General features: G+C 32.9%; 2 protein-coding genes across 3 annotated transcripts; one reads left to right on the top strand and one right to left on the bottom strand.

Moving 5' to 3' along the window:
• Nucleotides 1-245: 245 nt before the first annotated feature.
• On the top strand, nucleotides 246-8,257 carry LOC112016126 (tryptophan--tRNA ligase, cytoplasmic; the record flags this gene model as incomplete). 2 transcript variants are annotated; one of them, XM_065781730.1, is given in 9 exon segments in its annotated part: nucleotides 246-431; nucleotides 853-970; nucleotides 1,463-1,549; nucleotides 3,037-3,129; nucleotides 3,488-3,568; nucleotides 4,319-4,390; nucleotides 4,838-4,906; nucleotides 5,063-5,173; nucleotides 8,019-8,257. In XM_065781730.1, coding segments are annotated over 9 exon segments (868 nt in total), but the record flags the coding sequence as incomplete, so codon positions are not given.
• Nucleotides 8,258-11,512: 3,255 nt separating this feature from the next.
• Nucleotides 11,513-19,033, bottom strand: LOC112016075 (protein CROWDED NUCLEI 4). The gene is made up of 8 exons (XM_024048575.2): nucleotides 18,507-19,033; nucleotides 17,338-17,547; nucleotides 16,981-17,234; nucleotides 14,895-15,165; nucleotides 14,711-14,794; nucleotides 12,637-14,492; nucleotides 12,162-12,495; nucleotides 11,513-11,993 (listed from the first exon to the last, which is right to left on the bottom strand). Exons 1-8 carry the CDS (start codon nucleotides 18,735-18,737, stop codon nucleotides 11,985-11,987), a joined length of 3,249 nt encoding a protein of 1,082 aa, XP_023904343.1. The 5' UTR covers nucleotides 18,738-19,033; the 3' UTR covers nucleotides 11,513-11,984.
• Nucleotides 19,034-22,106: the final 3,073 nt, after the last annotated feature.

Here is a 22,106-nt window from a genome sequence, read left to right as displayed (position 1 = left end):
AAGAAGAAAAGAAGACCTTTTGTTATTTTTATGGCATCAAACAAATAATTTTTATTGCTTCTTTTGCAGTTTGGTTATTAATCGTTGAAGGTAAAAGAAAAATAATAATTGACTGCTAAATTTTTACTAGTTTAGGCCTGTACCATGATGCAAATGTATGGGTTTGTTATATCTTTTAGAAAAAATTGTAATTGTTGTTAGGTTTATTGAGAATATTTTCTCTGTGTGCGTGATTTTGGCTGCAGGTATTTGCAAGAGGTCTTTAAGGTTCCACTTGTTATACAATTGACTGATGACGAGAAGTTCCTGTGGAAAAATCTGACTGTGGAGGAGTGCAGAAGACTAGCAAGGGAGAATGCTAAGGACATCATTGCTTGTGGTTTTGACATCAGGAGAACCTTCATCTTCTCTGATTTTGATTATGTTGGAGGGTCAGTAGTACATAAATTTTGATATGAAAATGAAAAAAAAAACAAACTAGTTTTTAGCATTAGATTAGACATGATGGACCTCATAACACAATGAACTCTTTTTGTTGTTGATCTGCATACACAGGTTTCTCCGGTTAAACTGCTCCACTAATATCAAAAGTATGCTTTGAAAACCTTTCAAAAATATTAATAAAGTTTGGAGGAATTAGTTTTATTATTGTTGGTGATTATTTTCTAAGTGATATTTAAAAAAAATTGATTTATATCAGTTCTGCGTTGGTTATGCTATGCACCTCAAATCTTATACAAGCATTTCAATGCTAGTGAGAAAAAAAAAAAAAAAAAAAAATTCATGCATATTACATGCACAGTTAGAATCCTCACACTGATTGTTATGGTTTTTTTTTTTTTTTGGGTGCAGTGCATTCTATAGGAATATGGTGGAAATTTCAAAGCGTGTGACATGTAATCAAGTTGTGGGCATTTTTGGTTTTATTGGTGAAGATCATATTGGAAAATATAGTTTTCCACCCGTACAGGTATAGACCTTTGCTGTTTAGTTGACATAAACGATGTGAATGGTATGTGCATGGTGTCGACTATTATATTTTACGTCATTACTTTTTTGTGAATTTCAGAAACAGTTCATGATTTAAATGTTTGTTCTCAACTGAACACCTCTCTCTCTCTCTCTCTCTCTCTCTCTATATATATATATATATATGATGACAAGATTACCTTGTACAGGTGATATTTAGCCTTTGAATCTGATCTCTATAGTTTGTAGTTGAATAGCTGTCCATTCAGCATAAATTGCCTTCGTGGTTAACACTGTGAATATATTATGGGAATTTATGTGTTGCATTATCCACATAGGCAAATATACATTATACAATATAATAACGGATTTAGAAAATTTGCAACAGTTTTCATCCGTGGTTGTTAGATCCCTGTTTGGCACTATGATGGTTGGTTAAGAGACCGTTGGAATATCCTTGAAAGTGATACAACATGCTTCACTGTGCGTGCAGGCAGCTCCCTCATTTCCTAGTTCATTTCCACACCTATTTTCTGGCAAGGACAATCTCCGTTGCTTAATTCCTTGTGCAATTGACCAGGTCAACTCCTATCATAGTTTATTGTTTTTCTTTTCATTCTAAATTTGCATTTAATTTATTTAAGCTTATGAAAATATTGTGTGCTTCATATGTAAGTTATTTAGAGCCATAAATCTAATTAGAGTAGCTGAATATTTTCAGTTGGTAATATGCACTTTTTTATTTTCCTTTGTATTAGTGGAATTGTTGGAGGGCTGAAAATCTAAGGAGCTACAAACAAGGAATAGAAATATTTTACTAGTGGTCATAGCAAATTATTATTAGACGTTGATAATTTGGTTTCCATTTTGAAATTTTAAAAGTATATTTTGTTGTAAACAAGTTTGTAATATAGCTTTTTTGTTAAAAAAAAAAAATAATAATAATAATAAAAGAAGAGAACTAAGTATACAGGAAGTATGCAAAAGAACCCTCTAAAGAATTACAATCAAAGGTATTCAATGAAGTTTACAAGAGAAGTATAAGAAACAGTCCCAAATGCAGTTGACCATTCATACGGAGATCATAGAAATAAAGATTTCAGCATGAGATAGGCATCCCAACACTATTAAAAGTTTGATGATTTCTATCTCATCATTAGCATCCACATAAGGCAAAGAGTGGTATCATTCCAAGCAAAGTTTAGCTATGCTGTCCAGATAATCCTTCCTAACAAAAATACACATCAATTACTTTTTGAGACATCACCAATAATCTGCAAATTCTGTAAAGAGGAAAGGTCAATGCTTGCTAGCGACAAAGCTGTGAAGTTATAAGTGCTACACTGCATTAATACGTGTAACATTAATCCACCAAGATGATGTCTCTTTATTAAGATTATCCACAGTTAGAATCCTTCACAAAGCTATTGTTTAGATGAAAAAAATAAATAAATAAAAAACAATTTTTTTGGGGGCTTTAGTGCCCCAAATACTTCTCCAAGGAAATTGTATGTCATTATGACTTCCTAATGTGTCATGATAAGAACAAATGTTAAATTGACCACCATGTTTCAGTTTCCATTTTAATTTCTGTTTGCGGATTAGAATATTGCAAATCAGAAAGAGAATCTACTGCCTATAATTTCCAGTAATGAAATGCATGGATAAACCTGAGATTCTAAGAGCATGCCTTTCCATCCTTTTAAAACTCTAAACAAGAATGCACAAGGTATCTATATCCTCGGCAATAGAAAATAAATAAGGACAACTCTTTTAGAAATGCTTGTAAATTTTTAATTTTTATAAAATATTAGAATTTATTGGAAGCTTGATGATGTACTTTATCTGATCTATGCATGTGATCATCAAGAAGGTTAATACAGGGAATCTTTTTGTTCTGCTCAATTTAATTGTCTCGTATATGTCATATGATTATGATTGTTTTGTTCTTTGTATTTTGTGGTGAGGTTGGATATTTTTATGGTTTTACGATAATTCTATGTATGTTTACAGTTTGTGCTTCTGTTATTTGTTTTTATAGTATGCTTTCTTTGTTGTGTTGTTCAGGATCCTTATTTCAGAATGACACGAGACGTTGCTCCTCGAATTGGATATCACAAGCCTGCATTGATTGAGTCATTATTCTTCCCTGCCCTGCAGGTATATATATGATTTCGCATAGAACTAATTGTGTGCTAAAGATTATAGGAGTGACAATGATTTCTAGGAAGGGTTTTCTTGATTGCCTTTTCTAGTAATGCGTGTTAGAGACTATTAACCTTTTCAATATTTTTTATTAAATTATATTTTCAAATATCTTAACCATGCAATACTTGAAGATCAGAAGACAATGATGTCTAGCAATAGAATTATTACTGGAATTTCCTTTCTTACACCTAAGTATGGTTTCTATTTCATCCTGATTAAGGTCTCTGCCTCTATCTGCTTCATACTGCTTATGATTGATTTCTCACAAAGAAATCATAACTGATCATTAGTAGAAACTGGTTACGTGCAGGGGGAGACGGGAAAAATGTCTGCTAGTGATCCAAATTCTGCCATATATGTCACTGATTCTGAGAAGGACATAAAAAATAAGGTCAGCCTCTGAAAATTCTAGTTGGCTGGTTTAAACATGACAATCACATCCATTTATGGACCCACCATGATGGACAATGAATGTTCAAGAGAATTCTTTTTTGAAGTCTGGGTATTTTCATATATGTGTATTGTTCTCTTTGGCAATATCCCTGTCAGTGGGTATCATGACTTTATACTTATGTTGACACATGGTGTTTTGGACAAATTGTTGATGCAGATAAGTCTCCTTTAACACTGAATACTCCTACAATTGTTAACATATATAAGGACAATACCTGCCCAAATTAACTTTTATGCACTGGATAGGACGCATATCTTTAATTGACTCCTGTATTAAGGAGTGTGTGAGAAACATAGTACTTTTGACATTAATATTTTAGAATTGAATGCTCATGCAGTGGACATTTATCAGGTTTCCTGTCCCAATTAGTTGTCTGAATATAATGGGAATTATTGAGCTCTGCTCCAGCCTCTTCTCTTGATAATCTTTTGTTTGTCTCATTGTCTGGACTTTTGTCCATATGGAGTATTTGGAGAAAGAGGAATAAATGGTTAAATTCACCACTTCCTAATAGTTTATGATTTTGGGACAATTGGTAATTTATCAATTGGATATTTATTGACTTTGATCTCTCTTTGATGAGCTAAAATCCCCTTTTTTCTGCTATATTTGTATGATCTGATGAATGGTTTTGGCAACCCTTCTTAGTGTATTAAATATTTACAGTACATGTGTTTTTATCTATAGATAAACAAATATGCATTCTCTGGTGGCCAAGATTCAATAGAGAAACACCGCCAACTTGGAGCTAATCTTGAGGTACTATGTTTCCTGTTCATCCCTTTTGCTAACATATGTGAAGTAGATTGCTTTTAAGGTCAAGCAAACCCTTATGCTTCACATATAGTTTCTGAAGTATTTCTCCCTAATAGTTTATGGATTACTTGCTATAAGTGTTCCGTTCTTAACTGATCAAAGAAAAAAAAAGTGTTCCGTTCTTATCCATTTCCTCCCAAATTATTAAAAATTTAGGTGGGGTTTTTATTTATTCATCTGGGAAAAGTATATGGCAATTCTGCTAATCTTTTAGTGCACTTGCATGATATTGTAGTGGACAATGCTGAATTTGATTTCTTATGTTAGGAATTCTTTGTGAATGTACAGCTTTTAGCATAGCCAAGCCCAAAATTTGGGATGAAGGATTGTTGTTGTTGTTGTACACCTTTTAGTAGATAGATGAGGAATTTTTTTTTGGTCATTATCCAGGTTGATATACCAATTAAATACTTAAGTTTTTTCCTGGAGGATGACACTGAGCTTGAACACACAAAGAAGGTCAGGTTTCTCTTTCTAGTTGATTAATTATTACTCTGGTGAATTTTTTTGGCTGTTTTATACAAGTATCTTCATCTTTTTAATTATTTCTAATTAACACAAATTAATTCTGTGCTTAGGTTATTTTTGAAGAATAATTGTTTTGTCCTTTTGCAGGAGTATGGTGCTGGACGGATGCTTACAGGTGAGGTAAAGCAGCGTCTTATTGAAGTTTTAACTAAATTGGTAGAAAGACATCGTAGGGCTCGAGCTGCTGTGACTGATGAAGTAAGCTTTCTCCACTGTTAAATTGATGCTTTATGTTATTTAGTTTGATATAGACATTGTTAGTTGCAGGTTGTTTGTTATTAGATTATCAGGCAATATGGGTGATGACTGGATCTATAAGTTTGCAAACCACCACAAATCTGATGATCTATAATTTTGCAAACCACCACAAATCTTATGCTGCTCAATTTCTTAATTTTATCAGTAACTTTACAATGACTGATGCTGAATTTAATTGGCCATTGAAACAGCAAAATGAAATGAATGAGGTTTATAGAAAGGTTCTCTCATCTCAAAGTTGGGAAACTTGGAAATTCCCTATAACATTTTACATCAATTAGGACACATACTATGTATGAAACAAGGACAACTGGACAAATTTCTGCAGTTTGCAGATGTTAGGGTATTTTTACATTTCTTTTTATTTGGGTTATTTTGGTTTCTCAGACTTGGTCAAGTAGCTGCATATTTGCCCTATTTATTCCTCCCTCCCTCTCTCTCTCTCTCTCTCTCTCTCTCTCTCTCTTTGAGTATTATCTCTCAAGTTGGGTCATTTTTTGTTGGTCTTTTGTATTTACAATTCCATCGTGCTATGATCAGAAAAATCCAAAAATTGGTAGTTTCTAGGTTATAATTGTCACAGATCTCCCTATTATCAACCAAGGATGGCAAAAAACAGTTCCCTGCCCCGAAGAGGTGATGGGGGGAGGGGACCGGTTTTGCTCACCCTGCCTTGCCCCAAATGTACGTATATGATATTATTTAATATATAATTATATATATATATATATATATAATTTTCTTTTTTAAACATATCCTATTTAATAATATATAATTATATATATATATATATATATATATATAATTTTCTTTTTTAAACATATCCTATTTAATAATTTATTTTTTGTAAATTTTCTATTATCCCCCAAAACACTTGTTTTCTCTCTCTTCATCCTCTCAAGACTGTCCCTTCTCTTTGTCTTTCATCTCTATCTCATTAATATTGAGGCCATCTCATTAACGATGGAAGGGTACCTCCAACCCGCTCTGACCTTGACCTGCCTTGCTCTTGTCCCGAAGAGGGAACGGGGTGGGTATGGGGCATCCTGCCCTGTTGCCATCCCTTTATTATCAGGATATCTATAAAATGAATTCTATGCATTTGATTGCTTGTGTGTCTGCTGGACAAAATCCACCTGAAATGGATGGTGTGAATTTGTCAAATGATCGACAACCTGCTACAACTGTGGTGCGTATATTATTCTCATTCAATAGATTTATTCATTTATTTCTAGGGTAGATACGATTAGTATGTCCTGCACTTCTTTTGCACCACTGGCACCAAAGAACAAGATTTTGATATGAAAATATTGATTGGTTGGTGAAAAGTTGAGCAGATATAGTTTGATCACTTTATTCATCCTACTAGTCCTAGTTTGGTTGGTTGTGGTCTGTGTAAGTCACATAATCATTCTGGGGGGAAAAAGGAAAAAGATTGCATACTTCTCTTGGGTTTGATGTTAAAAAGCCTTAGCTGTGATGCCTGGGTTTACAATACCCAACACCTTCTCAATTTGCTGCCATCCTTAGCCCTAATTTTCCTTAACAATAGATTTATCAATTAAGTACCTAATCAGTGAAATTAATATGATAATGTGCTTGGACTTGAGAAAAGATTGAAGTCCAGAAAGTGGCTGGTGAAACAGCATGCATAACAATTGATTTATTAGCTGCACACGTACATTAGAAATGTATATTTTACTATTATCTCAATCTTGTTTTTACTTATCAAAAATGTATATTAGAAATGTATATGGTTCAAAAAGTACATTCAAATTTCAAAATGGGCTAAGAGAGACAGTAAGATGTCTTTTATGGTATTCAGATCCATTTATTGGATGTGAAATATGAAACTTTCCTGCATAAGCAAACAATTGAAGGACTAAAACCTTCTAATCTGTACCCTAGATGATCTTCCTCAGACCTGGTATAATTAATGCTCAGGAAGTTTTGAACTCCTGACTTCTTTCTGATACACTTACTGCTTATTTTTACATTATAGCTAGATGTCATTGTTGTCTTCAAAATTCCTAGCTAAAAGGTTTTACTTTAAGTTAACGAAGCACCTGTATACACTCCTACTAAAGAATATCAAATGTAGTTTGGAACAACTACTTTGATTATTCATAAATCATACAATTATTTTTGACTGTCCAAAATACGATATTTCATAGTTGTTTTTGTAAAGAAAACAATTTCTAGAGAGAATATCTGAGAATCCAATAGAAGAATTGTTGTGTATTAACTAACTGAATAGATTACAAAGGATAGCTAACTCTATCACTAACTGATGCTATGAGCTACAAGTCGTTCCAGGTCTCAACACTCAGCTGCAGGTCGTTTTGGTCTTCTGGTCTTGAACACACTGATTTTGCTGATCTTGCTGCTGCATTATCTTGACAATTTTATACAGATTTTTTTTTTTCCGTCTTTTCTTCTGGTGATAATTGAGTTATCTACAAGTTTTGTTCATTTTCTTTTGTGTTTGTAGTTTCACTAAAAATTTAGAAAAAGTGTATATCTGTTTTGTCATTTTTCTAGGATAAATTGTTTTATAATAAAGCTAATTTACCTGGTGCCGTTTAACACCTAGATCTGTTTATGCAGATCTAAATTTTACATAAGATGACTATGAATTTATTTGTAATTATCAGAAACCGTTGTTATGTCTTTGTCCTTTTTCCCTTGTTCTGTAGTATGTTGGTACCGTTTGATACTGTACAAAATTGTGAATGAATAATATTGATAGTCCTCTTTTTTTCTTTTCTTTTTTTTCTTCTTACAGATGGTGGATGCATTTATGGCAGTGAGACCACTTCCCAATATGTTTAACTAATTTTGAGACGTAGAACAGTCAAAATGATCTCTCCAAGTATTTGCCCCAAATTCCTTTTTCCTTGGATAACATTCATTTCTCAACTTCAAGATGCTTGAATTTCATTCATTTCACACTAGGGAAGTGTTTCAACTTTGTCAAACAAATTTCAACAACAAATATATAATACTTAAAAACTTTCACTGGAATGTCTTTCAAGTCGAGTTTATTAGTTGTTGGGGTGAGTATGGTCAGCTTTAGAAAAAAGAGTCATGAATTTTGTAGTTCTAGCTTTTGTGTTTATCATTTGGTTGTGTTTTCAGCTATTCTAGATGAGTAGCAATATAAGTTGGAAAGGAATCAAAGGATACTTAAATATCCATATTAATTTTTTTTTGAGATACATATTAAAAATTTAAACGGTCATAATTATACGGCTCTTTTAATTTCATATAAGGTGATTTTTTTTTTTTTGAGATATAACTTGCACTTTCTGATATAGAAAGGGTTCTAACTTTTTTATGGAGTTTATAATTACCATCACAAGAATTTGAAGTTAAATGAAATGATAAAGAATGAAAAATATTTCTGACAAAGTATGAAGCACAAAATTACTATTTTAAAGTTTTAAAACATTAGCCTATATATTTCTCTTCTAGACATTTTCTTCTAGATTACTTGTGGAGTGTTACATGGAAAATGAAAATACAGATTTTACCTCAAATGAACAATCAAACATCGAACATGCTCTCAGAGGAAGTGAGGGTGGTGATCTCTGTATCTTTAACCCCTTCATGTTTCAAGGTTCCACGGTCGTCTTCTTCTTCTTCATCATCATCTTCTTCTTCCTTTTAGCTATTGTATTATACAAATGAAAAAAAAAAATATAAATCTATGTTATTCTAGAGTCAGGCCCTGAAGATAATGTTGCCATTTCCTATGGCAATGTCTCCAGAACAACCAAAACTACATCTGCAAGGTGGTTCAGAAAGTCTTTCGTTCCTGTCAATGGTCACTGCTCAGTCGTTTTGGATCAACGCTATAAGCTATTCGAGCTTATTCTCAAATATATTGGTTCTGTTGAGAGCCATAACATAAATGATCTTGTTGCAATTCTAAAGAGGTTTTGAGATTGATGATATATATTCTTGATGGATGAGATAATTATTGCACTTTATGATCTTGCATGCTAGAAGTGTAAAGGTTTAAAGATTTACATAAGAAGGGGGTTCTCATATTTGTAGTAGGTCTCACAAAGCATGCAAGTCCTATAGGTTTGTGGATTCCACAGATACTGTAAGAGTCATGCTGCTTGCAACAAAGGTAGGAGATAATTTTCGCATAAGGAGGGCTATTATAATATTACCAAGGTTCTTTGACGAGCAAGGAGGCCATGACCCTCTCCCCCAATTTAAAATTTTTATTTTTAAATCATCTATTATATCTCTGAAAGTTTAAAATTGGATCCAAAAATATCACAGAGATGAATGTTGAACTGAAGAGGCATAAAAAATGGCTTTAATACAGGACAAAGTTTGGCTACCAACTTAGTTGTGACTTTGAATTGTATGCTCTTTATGCTTTTAATATACATGTTAAATTTATGTTAATTGGATGTTATTTTTTATACATTTGATTGATAACATAGCTATTGATCTTTGAATTTCTAGAAATTTTGCAAGCATGAAGAATATAAGAAGAAAATGTAATCCATAGTAGATTTGTCAAAATTTACATCCAATAAAAAAAATAGAGTGAAGTTGTAGCCTTGAGCTACAACTAAGTTTGTTAATACTAAGAAAAAAATCACTAATAAAAGCTTGATACCAACAAAAACTATCTCCCCTAATCCATAAGTGTTATGGGCCTGCAATTTCCGTTTATTGCTACTTTAGTAGTTAGTAGCATGGTCGAATACTAATCACCGACCTTGAAATTCTCAAGTGGGTGCTACAGAAGCGGGCAACCACCACAAGGACTAATGTGTTTAGATTTTGTATTATTTATTTTTTCACTTGACAACAGTAATTGATGTGGGATAGTTGGTAAGATAATAAATAAGACTTTATTTGATTTGAATATGGTTGGAAAACCAACTACCGTATTTGAATTTTGAAGAAAAAAAAAAAAAAAAAAAGCAAATAATTCAAAAATCAATTCTGATGATGCAACTTTGACAACCATTATAATAGTTGATATCCCAAATTTTGACAAATAAAAATTATTGAAATTGATATTAGTTCTTTGGATTTAGAGTGTAATCCAGAAGTGTATATAAATATGAGATTATCATGTCGATTAACATGATAAAATGTATTATAAAACACTTATTCATATCCTTTCTTTTGTTTAGATTTTGCAAGCGAAAGGAAAGTAAATCAACCAAAGCACGTTATGTATGTGAAATAAAAGGAGGTGAAGAAAGGAAATAAAACCATGTGAGTCATCCAAGCATGTTAGTATGTGAGGGCAAGTGAAACAACCATGAAAGCTCAAAGATAAAGACAATCCAAACTTTCCTATTCTAAATGGAATCTTTGATTGATTTGGCAGACCTTGGCCAATTGATCATCTCCATTAATATTTAGTCTCTTGCCAAATCAGATTTTCAAAAGTTAAATTCAAATTTAATAATAAGTAAGAACTGCTTGGACAACTACCTTAATAAGAATCTTCCTCTCAGCATGTAAAAGAATTTTAGTTTGTCAATTTTAGAGTTTCTCCAAAGATAAAACTTAAGTACAATACCTTAAATATTATTCTTTAGATTCTTATTTTAAGATTCAGCCATGTAACTATTTAACTAAAAAATATATTTTTTTTCTATGTGAAAAAATTCACATCGCAAAATCTTAAAGAAAAAAACCTAAAGAACAACACTTGTACTTAAGTCTTGCCTCTCACCCAAACTCTTTCTTTGATTTATGAGAAAGCTCTTTTACATTCTCTTCCAACCATAGGGGTAGCCCCAAATACTTTTCAAAGTGTAATACACTGGTATTCTCTCTAAACCCCAGCAGTTCTGAGTGGCGTGTTTCAAGTTTCAACCATAGTGTTCATACTACAGAAAACCATAGTTTTGCTCTTGATAAGTTTGTGGGCTTAGGCATTTTCATAAAGCTTTAGAAGAGCAAGTACATTCTTCCCTCTTTGAGTGGTTGCTTAACAAAAAATAAGACCATCATCAACAAATAAAAGATCCCTATAGTCAAATCTTGAGATTCAGCTTGTCTCATTAAAGCTGTCATGAAGCCCTAGACAGTCACATGCATATATTACCACGATGAAGTGCCCTTCCCTCTTCAGATAAACCTCCACTAGTTAAGGGTATGCAGGAAAAGAACAAGGCGACCGTCACTAAAAATGCACATTAGACATGTTTACTCTCACAATTTCAGCTATCATAAGTTACTAAACTAGTCAAGATGAGAATACCCCCCCACCCCCCAAAAAAACCAATAGCATGAAGACTTAAAATTGCTCTCACTAAAATTTCATCATAAAGCAAAGCAGACAGCCCAAAAAGCCACAAATGCTAATGGATACCATCTTACAAACGCTAAATCACCACCCCATGCCAAAACAAATACTGGCAACAATCACCCGACCTACTGAAACCTAATGAAATCTACACACATGAAGGCAATGAAGGATGCACAAAACATTTACAAATTTCTCATAAGAACACAGTGAGCAGTCATTTACATGTTTAGCCCACTTAAAGACACATCACCAGCCAAAAACTACTTCAAAAGGAGTGAGGACAATGTGTCCATTGCAGTAGGTAAACTGTAGGTGCATCCAACCGAAAGTAAGAAATCTTTTACTTCTGTTTTGACCTTGTCCACCATTGAATTTTTTCAATCAACCTTCTCATTATGATTTGGCAGCACCATTCTCTTCAACTTCCTGTTTACTCTATTTAGGTATATCTTGTCACTGAGTCTGCAAAACAAGACATGCATTTAGAAAAGAATAGAAGGCAGCAGTATAAATGGATAACTACTCAACCATGCTTAATAATCATATCAAATGTGGGCTTTATGTCACTGTAAATTGGTACCCCAGTGAAAAAACATCAAGACATACAAGATTTGAGGGAACAGCAGTCACCTGATAATGCTCACTAACTTGTCCATCGTTGTGTACTAGAAGCTTTTCTGGTGCCTTGGGGCCACAGGATAAGGCATCATTCTGTACAGGTGAAGAATTTGCATGACCATTTAGTCCTTTACCCTGCTGCAATTCAGCTACAGGATTTAACAAGTAGTCTAATTTGTCTTCATTTGTGAAGTTGTCAGTGCCAGTTTTCTCATGAGTCACTTCTGAGATCTGTATGATTTTATCTATAACTAATACACTAGCCTCTTCAGCACCTTCTTGAAGTTTAGAGGATGAAAACAATACATGCTGGTCCTCTGCAACATTTTTTTGGGTGGAAATTACACTGAAACCAAATAAACAAACATTTACCAGGAAAAAAAAAAAAATTATGTCTCTAAGAACCACTAGTGCATTTCAAAAATCAGAAATTAAACAACTCAATATGCGATAAGCTATATCAAATGGGGGAAAATTAACGCTTTACCTCTCAGTAATAGCGCATTGAGTTGCAGTGGCATCCTCTTGTTGCCTCCTTTTCTTTCTGTTCTGCCTTTGCTCTGATTGTAAATTAACACTGTCATTGGATATAGAGTGTTTTACTCTTCTTTTCCTTCCTGCCTGAAGTTGTTGCTCAGAAATTGAAGGGGCACACTTTTCACTGGCATATTCTTTATTTTCAGACACATTATCATGTGTTGCTTTTGCAATGTCACCTACATGGGGCACTTCAACAATCACTTTTGGTTCACCAACAGCATATTTCCCCTGCTGTCTCTCTCTGAAAATTCTGTTTGACTTCTCCTCTCCCAAGTCCTTTTGCCCATTGCTTGCATTTTCAGGGTCAGATAACAAAGACCTTTCTTCATACTTCATCGGAGTCTTATCGGGAGAATGTTTGAATATTAATTCTGTGCATCGTTTAATCCAGGAGAAACGAGCAGAGCTATGAGGAGAAGCACTATCCAGATTATGCATAGATGGAGAATTGAGCCTATTAGCATCAGTAATATCTACCACTTTCTGTGAATCCTCAGCATTTGGTATAAATCTTTTCTGCTTCAAAATTCTTTTTGCAGAAACTTTCCGCTGGCCTAGTTCAGAATCGAATTTCTGCATCTCAGCAATACTATCTGAGGCAAATTTTAAATCCTGCAGCTTCTTAAGGTCTTCAATCTGGGCAAGTATCTCTTCTCTATCTGCATGCAATAGCTCCCTTTGTTTTTTTAATTTCTCTCTTTGGACCTTCAGATCCTCAATGCAATTGTTTAGCTCTGCCCACTCCCTGTTTCGTTGCTCACGTTCCAAATTTATCTCCAATCTCTCAGCATTGAGCCTTTTCATTTCTAAAGCAACCTGTTCCAACTCTTTATCAGTTTTTTCCTTAAGAGAGCTTATGTGCTGAAGTTCATATTTCTTTTCTTGCTCAAAGGCTTTCGCTCTCTCAATCAAATCACTCTCTAATTCTTCACGTCTTTTTGCAAAACAGTTCTCCAACTCTCTCTTTTGCATCTCGATCTCCAGTAAGAAATCTGCACGTTCTTGCTGCATCTTGCTGAACCACTCCGTACGATCATGCACCATCTTATTCATAAAGTCTTCCCGCTCATGGCTAAGTGCCTCAACATCTTGTTTATACTGCTCTCGCATTGCTTCCTTTTCCAGTTTAAGGCTATCACGCTCTTCCTTAATAAACTTGGAAAAGGCCACTCTCTCTTGAGCTACCCGTTCCGCTTCGTTCCGTAACTCCTCTCTTTTTTCATCAATTAACTCCCATTCAGCTTCAAACTTGGCCTTCTCTACTTTCAACTTTTCTGAATCAGCAATAACCTCCAATTTTTGAGCCCTAACCATATCTATTTCTTCTTTGAGATTCATCTCTAGAACTGATAACTCACTTGTTTCAGTTTTCATGGCCTCTAGCTTCTCCTTTGCTTGATCAACCAGCTTCTTTTTGTCATCCAATGAAACCAATGATCTCTGAAGCTCTACTTTCATTTTGCTGATCTCTTCTTTCTCTTCTTGCAATTGTGCTTTATTCAGCTCATACTCTTTCTCGGTAGCCTTTAGGCGTTTTTCTTTCTCATCAAGTAAATTCAATGTCTCTGCCACTTCTTTCTCCCTATCTGCTAATGTCCTGGTCTGAACCTCCAAGTCATGCTCCCTTTCCGAAATTAGGTTTTCCCGTTGCCTAAGATCCATCTCCTCCAACTCCCAAGCCCGTCTCTTAGTCTCAATTTCATCTTCAACTGATTTTCGCCTCATCTCCAGCTCAGCATCAAATTCAGACTTTGTTGTTCTCAAAGCAGTTTCATGATTGGCAACAACTTTCTGGATCTGAACCTGCATTTTCCATCCAAAAAATGAAATAAGAATAATGAATGAGATAATTATGAAGAATAAAGTTTCCCAACAGTAAAATATTAGTGGCAGTTGGCAGAAAGGATCCAAGAAACCAGTAATTCTCAGAATGGTGATAAAACCTAAGGCCTAGCTGAAACCATCTTCCACTCCATAATTTAATTATAAAAAATGATGCTAGCTAAGGAAAAACAACTCACAGATTCCTTGCTTGCAAGTTTTTCCTGTAGAACAAGTAGGTCTTGCCGTTCCTTATTCAGCAGAGCTTCCCTTTTAATGACATCCTGCATAAACTCAAAAGAGAAATTACATGAATAAAGTTTCTTGCAAACAAAGTAAAAATCTTAAATACAATTAAAGAAAAAGGGAATCAAAGATATTAACCTCCTCCCTTTTTGACAGGGAAGCCTTGTTCAGATCCATACTCAATCTCTCATCACTTAGATCTCTAAGTTTCTTCTCAATAGTCGCCTTTGAGTCCTCTATTTCCTTTTCAACTCGATTTAGTTCTTGAGATCTACTAAAAATGAAATCCTCCCTCTGATTCAACAAAGCTTGGGCTTCAAGTAATCTTTCATGTTCAAGCTGCAAAGCTTTCTGCCTTTCACTTAAAGATTGCCTCTCAAGAATAATATCTTTCTCTTTTTCTTCGCAACTAAAACATAAGACAACAATGGCATTACAAAACTACCCAACCAGATTTCTTGACTGAAAATTTATACATTATAAGAGCAGCTTCTGAAATGACCACTGGGTGACCATGGTGTTAAAAGAATAATGGAATTCAGCACAACTCATAATTTTTTTTGCAAGAACGCATGTTCACAAGTTTTGGTCTGTTTCACCATCTATACAACAAGTCCAAAAGAAGAGCAATCTCATGAACTTGCATGTAGCTCTCCCTTGAACTACATTATGAAAGGCTTGGAACTAAGGCACAAGCCAAATCTACATATTAAAATAATGTTGAGTTACTAGAGAAAAGAAAAAAGAAGGCAAAATTATAGATTTGTCTTCATCTCTGTTGTTGATGCAGACAGTGAAGAAGAGTTTGAGGAAAAACAAGATTAAATAGACAAAGATTCAAGAATTGTGGTCTAGTTTTGATGTAGGGCCTTCTTGGCACATCTCATAGGTTATTTTAGTTATTATTGAGTCCTAGTATTAAGTTTTTTTAGGTTAGAAAATTGCTGGTTTAAAAAAAAAAAAAAAAAAAAAAAGTAGTTTGGAGTCCTTTTCTAGGAATAGGTTATTTAGAGTTTTAGTGTGCGTTTGGCATGGATGAAATTTGCCAGCTTATTTTACCATTCAACTTATTTTTGCTACTAGTCATGAGCTCCACTACACTTTTTGGTACTATTCTTGGATCCCACTATACTATTTCAGCTAACTTTTACCTTTATCTGCAGTATTTTTAGTAAAAAGTTTTCAATTTCAGAAAAATAAACAGATCCCAAACAGACCCTTAGTCCTAGAAAAGGATCTAACAATAGACTATATAAAGGTTTTTATTGTAGTCAATAATAGTCATAGTGAGATTAATTCTAATAAAATTCCAACAGCTCATTTTAAGGTTTGAGAGTGTGAATTTCTTCTCCTACCTAAGTGCAATTGCTTAGGAAAACCTAGGTGTGATTGCCTAGCATTTTATCTATCTAATTTCTTGTTCTATTCCCTGTTTTAACACCAACAACCATCAGCATATTCAAGATTCAATTTTTCCTTAACTTAAACCCTTAAACATCAATCCTTATTCAAGAACCATTCAACAAATCTGATTAAGTGCTGAATTCCTTAAGATCCTACATCAAAATTGGGAGCGCTCATTCAAGCTTCCATCCTATGTCAGTTGTTTGGTCTATGATGGAGGGAAGGAAGGACTAAAAAGAAATTTAAAAACTTAATTCTCCTCTTTCTGATTCAGTATTGTTGTTGTTGTAATTGTTTTCTCTACTCTTGAACAAGCGAAGTCTATGGACCTTGGGTTGACCTAGGAGGTATTAGATCAGTTCAAAAGATACCATTTACTCAAAATGCTTCATTGAGAACTCTCAGGTAAACACAGATCAAGACAGTCAAAGGAGAGGTAACATTTTATATATATATATATAGAAAGAAATGCAACACAAAGACTTCCTAGGTGTCACCCATCCTAGTTAAAGGAGAGGTAACATGAAACTTGAGTAGATTATCTTAGACATATTAATGAGCTTAGCCATGAAGTTCAAAAAGAAAAAAACCATCATGCAGTCTGCTTTCCAATCTTTTAAAGTTTGCACTACATGTAGCATAATACCAAATAAATAAATATAAATAAAAAGGAGCCAAGGGATCTCATGAGAAAAGGTGCTCTTTGAGCCTTTTTATTATGCACATATTCCTGATTAAAATTAACCAAACCAACTTGAACACAGGAAGCTAACGGAAGTGGGTTTCAACAAGATATGATATAAATGAGTAAAGCACATACTCAGACTTGAATGATATGAGACGCCTCCTGAGTTCATCTTCACGTGCTTCAACTTCCTGCAGCTTTCTTTCTGCAGCACGGTGATACCGAGTAGCTTCTGCTTGTAAAGATTCTGCTGAATGCAGCTTTGCTTCAGCCTCAGTAAATTTCTTCTGAGCATCCTCTACCATAATGCGTCCTTCAGCCAATTTACTCTTAGCTGAAACCTTTATTTCAGCAGATTCTGCACGCATCTCATGCAAGGCCTTCTCAAGCTACAGATATCCATCAAACAAACCCCGAGAAAAGATAAATTAGGGTCATATGGGAAAGGCACACTTTCTTTAATTTAAGGATGACCATAATTGATAAGCTTACACTTGCTATACACTCGTCCTTGACTACTATAGCCTTCTTCAGCATCTCTTCTCGTTTTCTTGCCTCAGCTAAGGCAGATAGGTGCATCGCTTGATCACGCTTATGCATTATTTCAGTCGTTTCTTCAGAAGCTTTGATCTGCTCATACTTGGAAGTTAATTCCTTTCTTTCCAAAAGGAGAAGCCCCATGTGGTGTTGGTGGTCAAAGATCTACATAAAAGAGAATTATAAATGGGCATTGCTAGGATTCACCTCATGGGAGAGATATATTATAGCCAATGTACACTGGCAACATTTAGTGCCAAAAAAAAAAAAAAAAAACCGTACTTTACCAGCACATCAATTTGCAAACAGGATTAAATTGTAAAAAATATAAACACAATTTGATTACTCAATGACGACTTGTATATATTTGCATTTAAAAATATACATATGTTCAGTATCTTCTATGACCAATGCCATGAACAGGCAAGGGATCTAATTTCAGCTTCCAAAATCCAAAAATACAACACAACTATAAAATATATGTGAATAATCTATGTAAAATACCACCATCTTTATCGTCACTCTTATGAAATCAATGAGATGTAATCATAAGATATTCTTATTCTTGCAAAATGGCACTACAGTAACTCTTAAAAATCAAAATAAAAATGCAAAACACTTGAGATTCTCTGTCAGACAAACAGACAATGTGAATAAATTCCCACTCTAGCACGCATAAATTAATTTCCACCGACAATTACCATCAACAAGAACTATTAAATTAAGTCCTACATAAGAGTTATGACAATTTTAATATCATTGATAATTACTTTCCTTATCCTCGAAATTATTAAAGACGAAAACTTTACACTTAATTATACCATTCCTTTTATTATGAATTATTAAACCATATAATTAAAAAAGTTATTTACATATCAAGATTAAAAAAAAACAAAAAAAAAAATCAACTAAACTAGTCCAAATAGTATGCATTCTAAAAGTACTAAGCAATCAATTAGAATTTCAAAATTTCAAAATTTCTACACATTCACACATCATCTTATTAATTAATCAAGAAATTCCACCAAGCCTATATCAAACAAAAATTACATATATTCTGAAAAATCAAGAAGCAAAAAAAGTAAAAAAATTTAGCTGTAAAGAATTGGGGGAAAATAGGAAACCTCAGCTTCGAGCTTTGCAATATAGGCTATGAGGGCAGCCTTGTCTCTGCGTTTGATGGATTCTTCATCGAAACCAGCCTCCTTGAGGCGCTTCCAGATGGCTTCGTCAGTGAGAGGGGTTTTCAAAACCCTAGAACCAGGCGTTATCGACAAAGCCTTAGTACTAGTAGTTGTAAAGCTCAGAGTAGTCGGAGTAGCGATCGCGAGTCGTTCCGATTGAGGACTCGCCATCTCCGCCAGCTTCTCAAACCCTAATAAGATTCTCTATCTCTCTCTCTCTCTTTTTCTTTGTTTTCGGTGCTTGGCTGTTGTTGATCTGATCTGATATTTTTCTTGCTTTTTGAAGCACTTTTCTTTCTCACTAATCAATTCAACATTTGATTCTGTGAACGCAGTTTGTGTGCGAGTCACTGCGGAGTATGCTTTTTTGCTTTTTCAACTTTTATTGTTGCGATGAAAGCGCCTTTTTTTACAAATAAAACTGAAAGAGTGAAGGAGAAGTAGTAAAGAGTAGCAGTGTGTAGGGACTAGGGAGTGACAAAATTAAACTAGAATTTAGCTGATGAGTTGGGACATTTTATTTTTTACAAGCGGAAATTGGCCAACGACGTCGTTTTCATTGGAGTTTGGTGGAAATGGAATTTTGCGCCTTTTAATTTTAAATTTTTATTTTTATTTTTAAAAATAAAGAAAACCCAGTCTTGTCATGGAAGCTTGTGAGAGTCAACCTCCCACGTCAGCTTACCAAAGTTACATTTGGCAAGCGGGAAAAAATAAAAATAAAATCCTAGTGATTTATTGAGCTTATTTTGATTAGTTTCCCACCCCAAAAAAAAAAAAAAAAAAAATTAATAAAAAAAAAAATCTTCCAATTTTTTTACCTTACTTTAGATTTTTAACAAATAAAAAATTTATAAAATGCATTCAAAGGTGTTAGAATTGATTGATGTTGTTGGGTTTTAAGTTGTTTAATTAGTAAAGTTGAGTTCCAGTTAGTATTTTGTTGCCGAATAAAAAATTATTCGTAGACTAGATGTTATAATTTTATCAAATCTATCAAAAAAACAAAAAAGATTGATATTGATAAATTGGTTGGTTGAAAATTCATTTTACGAAAATGGTAGGATAGAATGTAGCCAATTATCTAAAAATAAATAAAATGCACCCCAAATTTTTTTTCTTATAATTCATGCATCCCAATTATGGGTTCCTTTAAATGGAATATATTTTTAAAGTTTTGGACACCTAAATAATGGCTGCTATTAATATTTTCAACCTTTTTTTTGAAGCCAATATTTATTTTCAACCTTTTGTATCATACTTTAAATGGAATTGCCATATTTAGTTATGATTTTGAAGTAATTCATTAGGTTATTATTATATATTTTCCATAAATTGACTGTTGAAAAAATTTGTACTTTAAATTATCCTAGTTATGCTAAGAGACTTGAAACTCATAGGATACTTTACGGTATTTCTAACGGATATATTCAAGATTCAAATTCTTACAACTCCAAATATTAATGTATAAAAAAAAAAAAAAATTACTCATTTTCAAATTATAGCAACTACCCGCCTAATTCTATGTCCTTATCTTCAAATTATAGAGTAAAAGGAAATAATTAACATTTACTTTTTAAAAAACATCCAAAATTAATACTCCTTCAATTTTGGATTAAAATAGAACAATCCCACACTCTCTTAAAAAAAATCTCCTATTGTTTTTATTTGAAATTAAGTATATCTTACTATTGAGAAACAATCAAATTTGTCCTTTTGTTACCATTATGTTGTTAGGTGCAACGAGGGGAAGGAAGGAAAATGAATGAAATGAAAAGAATTATTTTGTAATATTTTTTCTATTTTATTGTTTGAGAGTTTTAATAGAAAAATGGAAATATTATTCTTTATTTGGGAGTTTAAGTAGAGGAATGAATTGGATATGAAAGAATACTCATTTCTACATTTTCTCTCAAAACCTAAAATTTTCATTTTCCCAAAAATTGGGAAGAATCAAAGAGAATAAAATTAGGTTTAATTAAATTTTCACTAAAACTCCCAAAATACGCTAATTGATTTAGCCATTTATTTTAAAATAAGTATATAATAATAATATTGTTATAAAATGATTTTGTTCTATTCTTTCTAATGATACTTACAAACAAGGTTTCTAACATTCCATTCACTTATATTAAAAAATCCTAACATTCATTCAAAAAAAAAAAAAAATCCTAACAATATTTTTTTGATTTCATTCCATTAATTTCCTTTATTTTATTTTCTATTACTTAAATACATTCCATTCTATTCCAATTATTTTCACTCATTTATAATTTATTCATATCATTCAATTTCATTCCTTTTTGAACTCCCAAACAAAATATAAGTATCTATAGTCTAAATGGTAAGTGGTTACACTTTGTTTGTCCAGTGTTCGTACTGTCTACCTTTTTATTAAAATTTTATATTGTTTGTTTGAGAAGACGTCCCTTTTATTAAAAAAAATAGTAAGCAACCCATGTAATGCATGGTGATTGTTCAATTTTTTTTTTCTATTTTTTAAATTTTGCCTAAATATAAAATTTGATAATTGTGGTAGTTATTGATAAGTGTTTATTATTATTTTGTATTTATATTGAATTATCTATTCTACCAATTAAGGAAAAATATGATGTGAGAAAATTATAATGCTCAGTTGTAAAGTTATTTTATTGCTAAAAAATAATAATAAAACAAACAATTTTTTTTGTAGAGCTAAATAGCACGACAACATTCAATTCTCGAAGTCCCAAACTTTTAAATTTGGGTTCCAAATAAGCAAATAACCAAAATGTCATACAAAACACATAGTTATAGTCATTTGTGTTTTCTTTTTTTTCTTTTTTTAACTAATATTTTTATATTTATATTTTTTTTTAACAAGAGATTTGTTTATGTTTTGTTAAGAAAAATGGATCTTATGTTTTTTTTTTTTTTTGTTTTTGTTTTGGATGGCCACCAAACACGTGCATATATGGGATAGATGACCACTTCAATTTTTGGGTTTGAAGGAGCTAATTTGGGTAAAATATCATTTTCGTCCCTAAACTATCACAAAAGTTTGTTTTTCGTCCCTAAACTTTTAAAAGTTCGTTTTTTGTCCCTAAACTTTTTCAAATGTATTGATTTTCGTCCCTCCGTGGCTTGATGAGTGCTGATGTGGGAGAGATGAAAATCAATACATTTGGAAAAGTTTAGGGACGAAAAATGAACTTTTGAAAGTTTAAGGACGAAAAATAAACTTTTATGATAATTTAGGGACGAAAATGATATTTTACCTAGCTAATTTTCATTTCGAGGTAGGCCCAAGTATGAATTTTTAGCCAAAATTTTCAAAAAATAAATATATTAAAATACACCATTTATAATTTTTTCAAAAGGGCCATGGTCCCACTTGATTACTTGATAATTCCGCCCCTCGTAAGTCATAAGAAAGATATTTTGTGCCGGTTTGGATAGCCCTTTAAATCACTCAAAGTCGCGTTGCGTTTTCAATTTTTTTTTTTTTTTTTTTTTTTTCTGAATTATTAAACATTGAATATTTTCTTCTACAGCTCTCTT

Source organism: Quercus suber, unplaced genomic scaffold (genome assembly GCF_002906115.3).
Source record: "Quercus suber isolate HL8 unplaced genomic scaffold, Cork oak 2.0 scaffold_276, whole genome shotgun sequence".
Taxonomy (NCBI): Eukaryota; Viridiplantae; Streptophyta; class Magnoliopsida; order Fagales; family Fagaceae; genus Quercus; species Quercus suber.
Note: the sequence above shows the minus strand (reverse complement) of the source record. Positions and strands in the feature narration are given on the sequence as shown.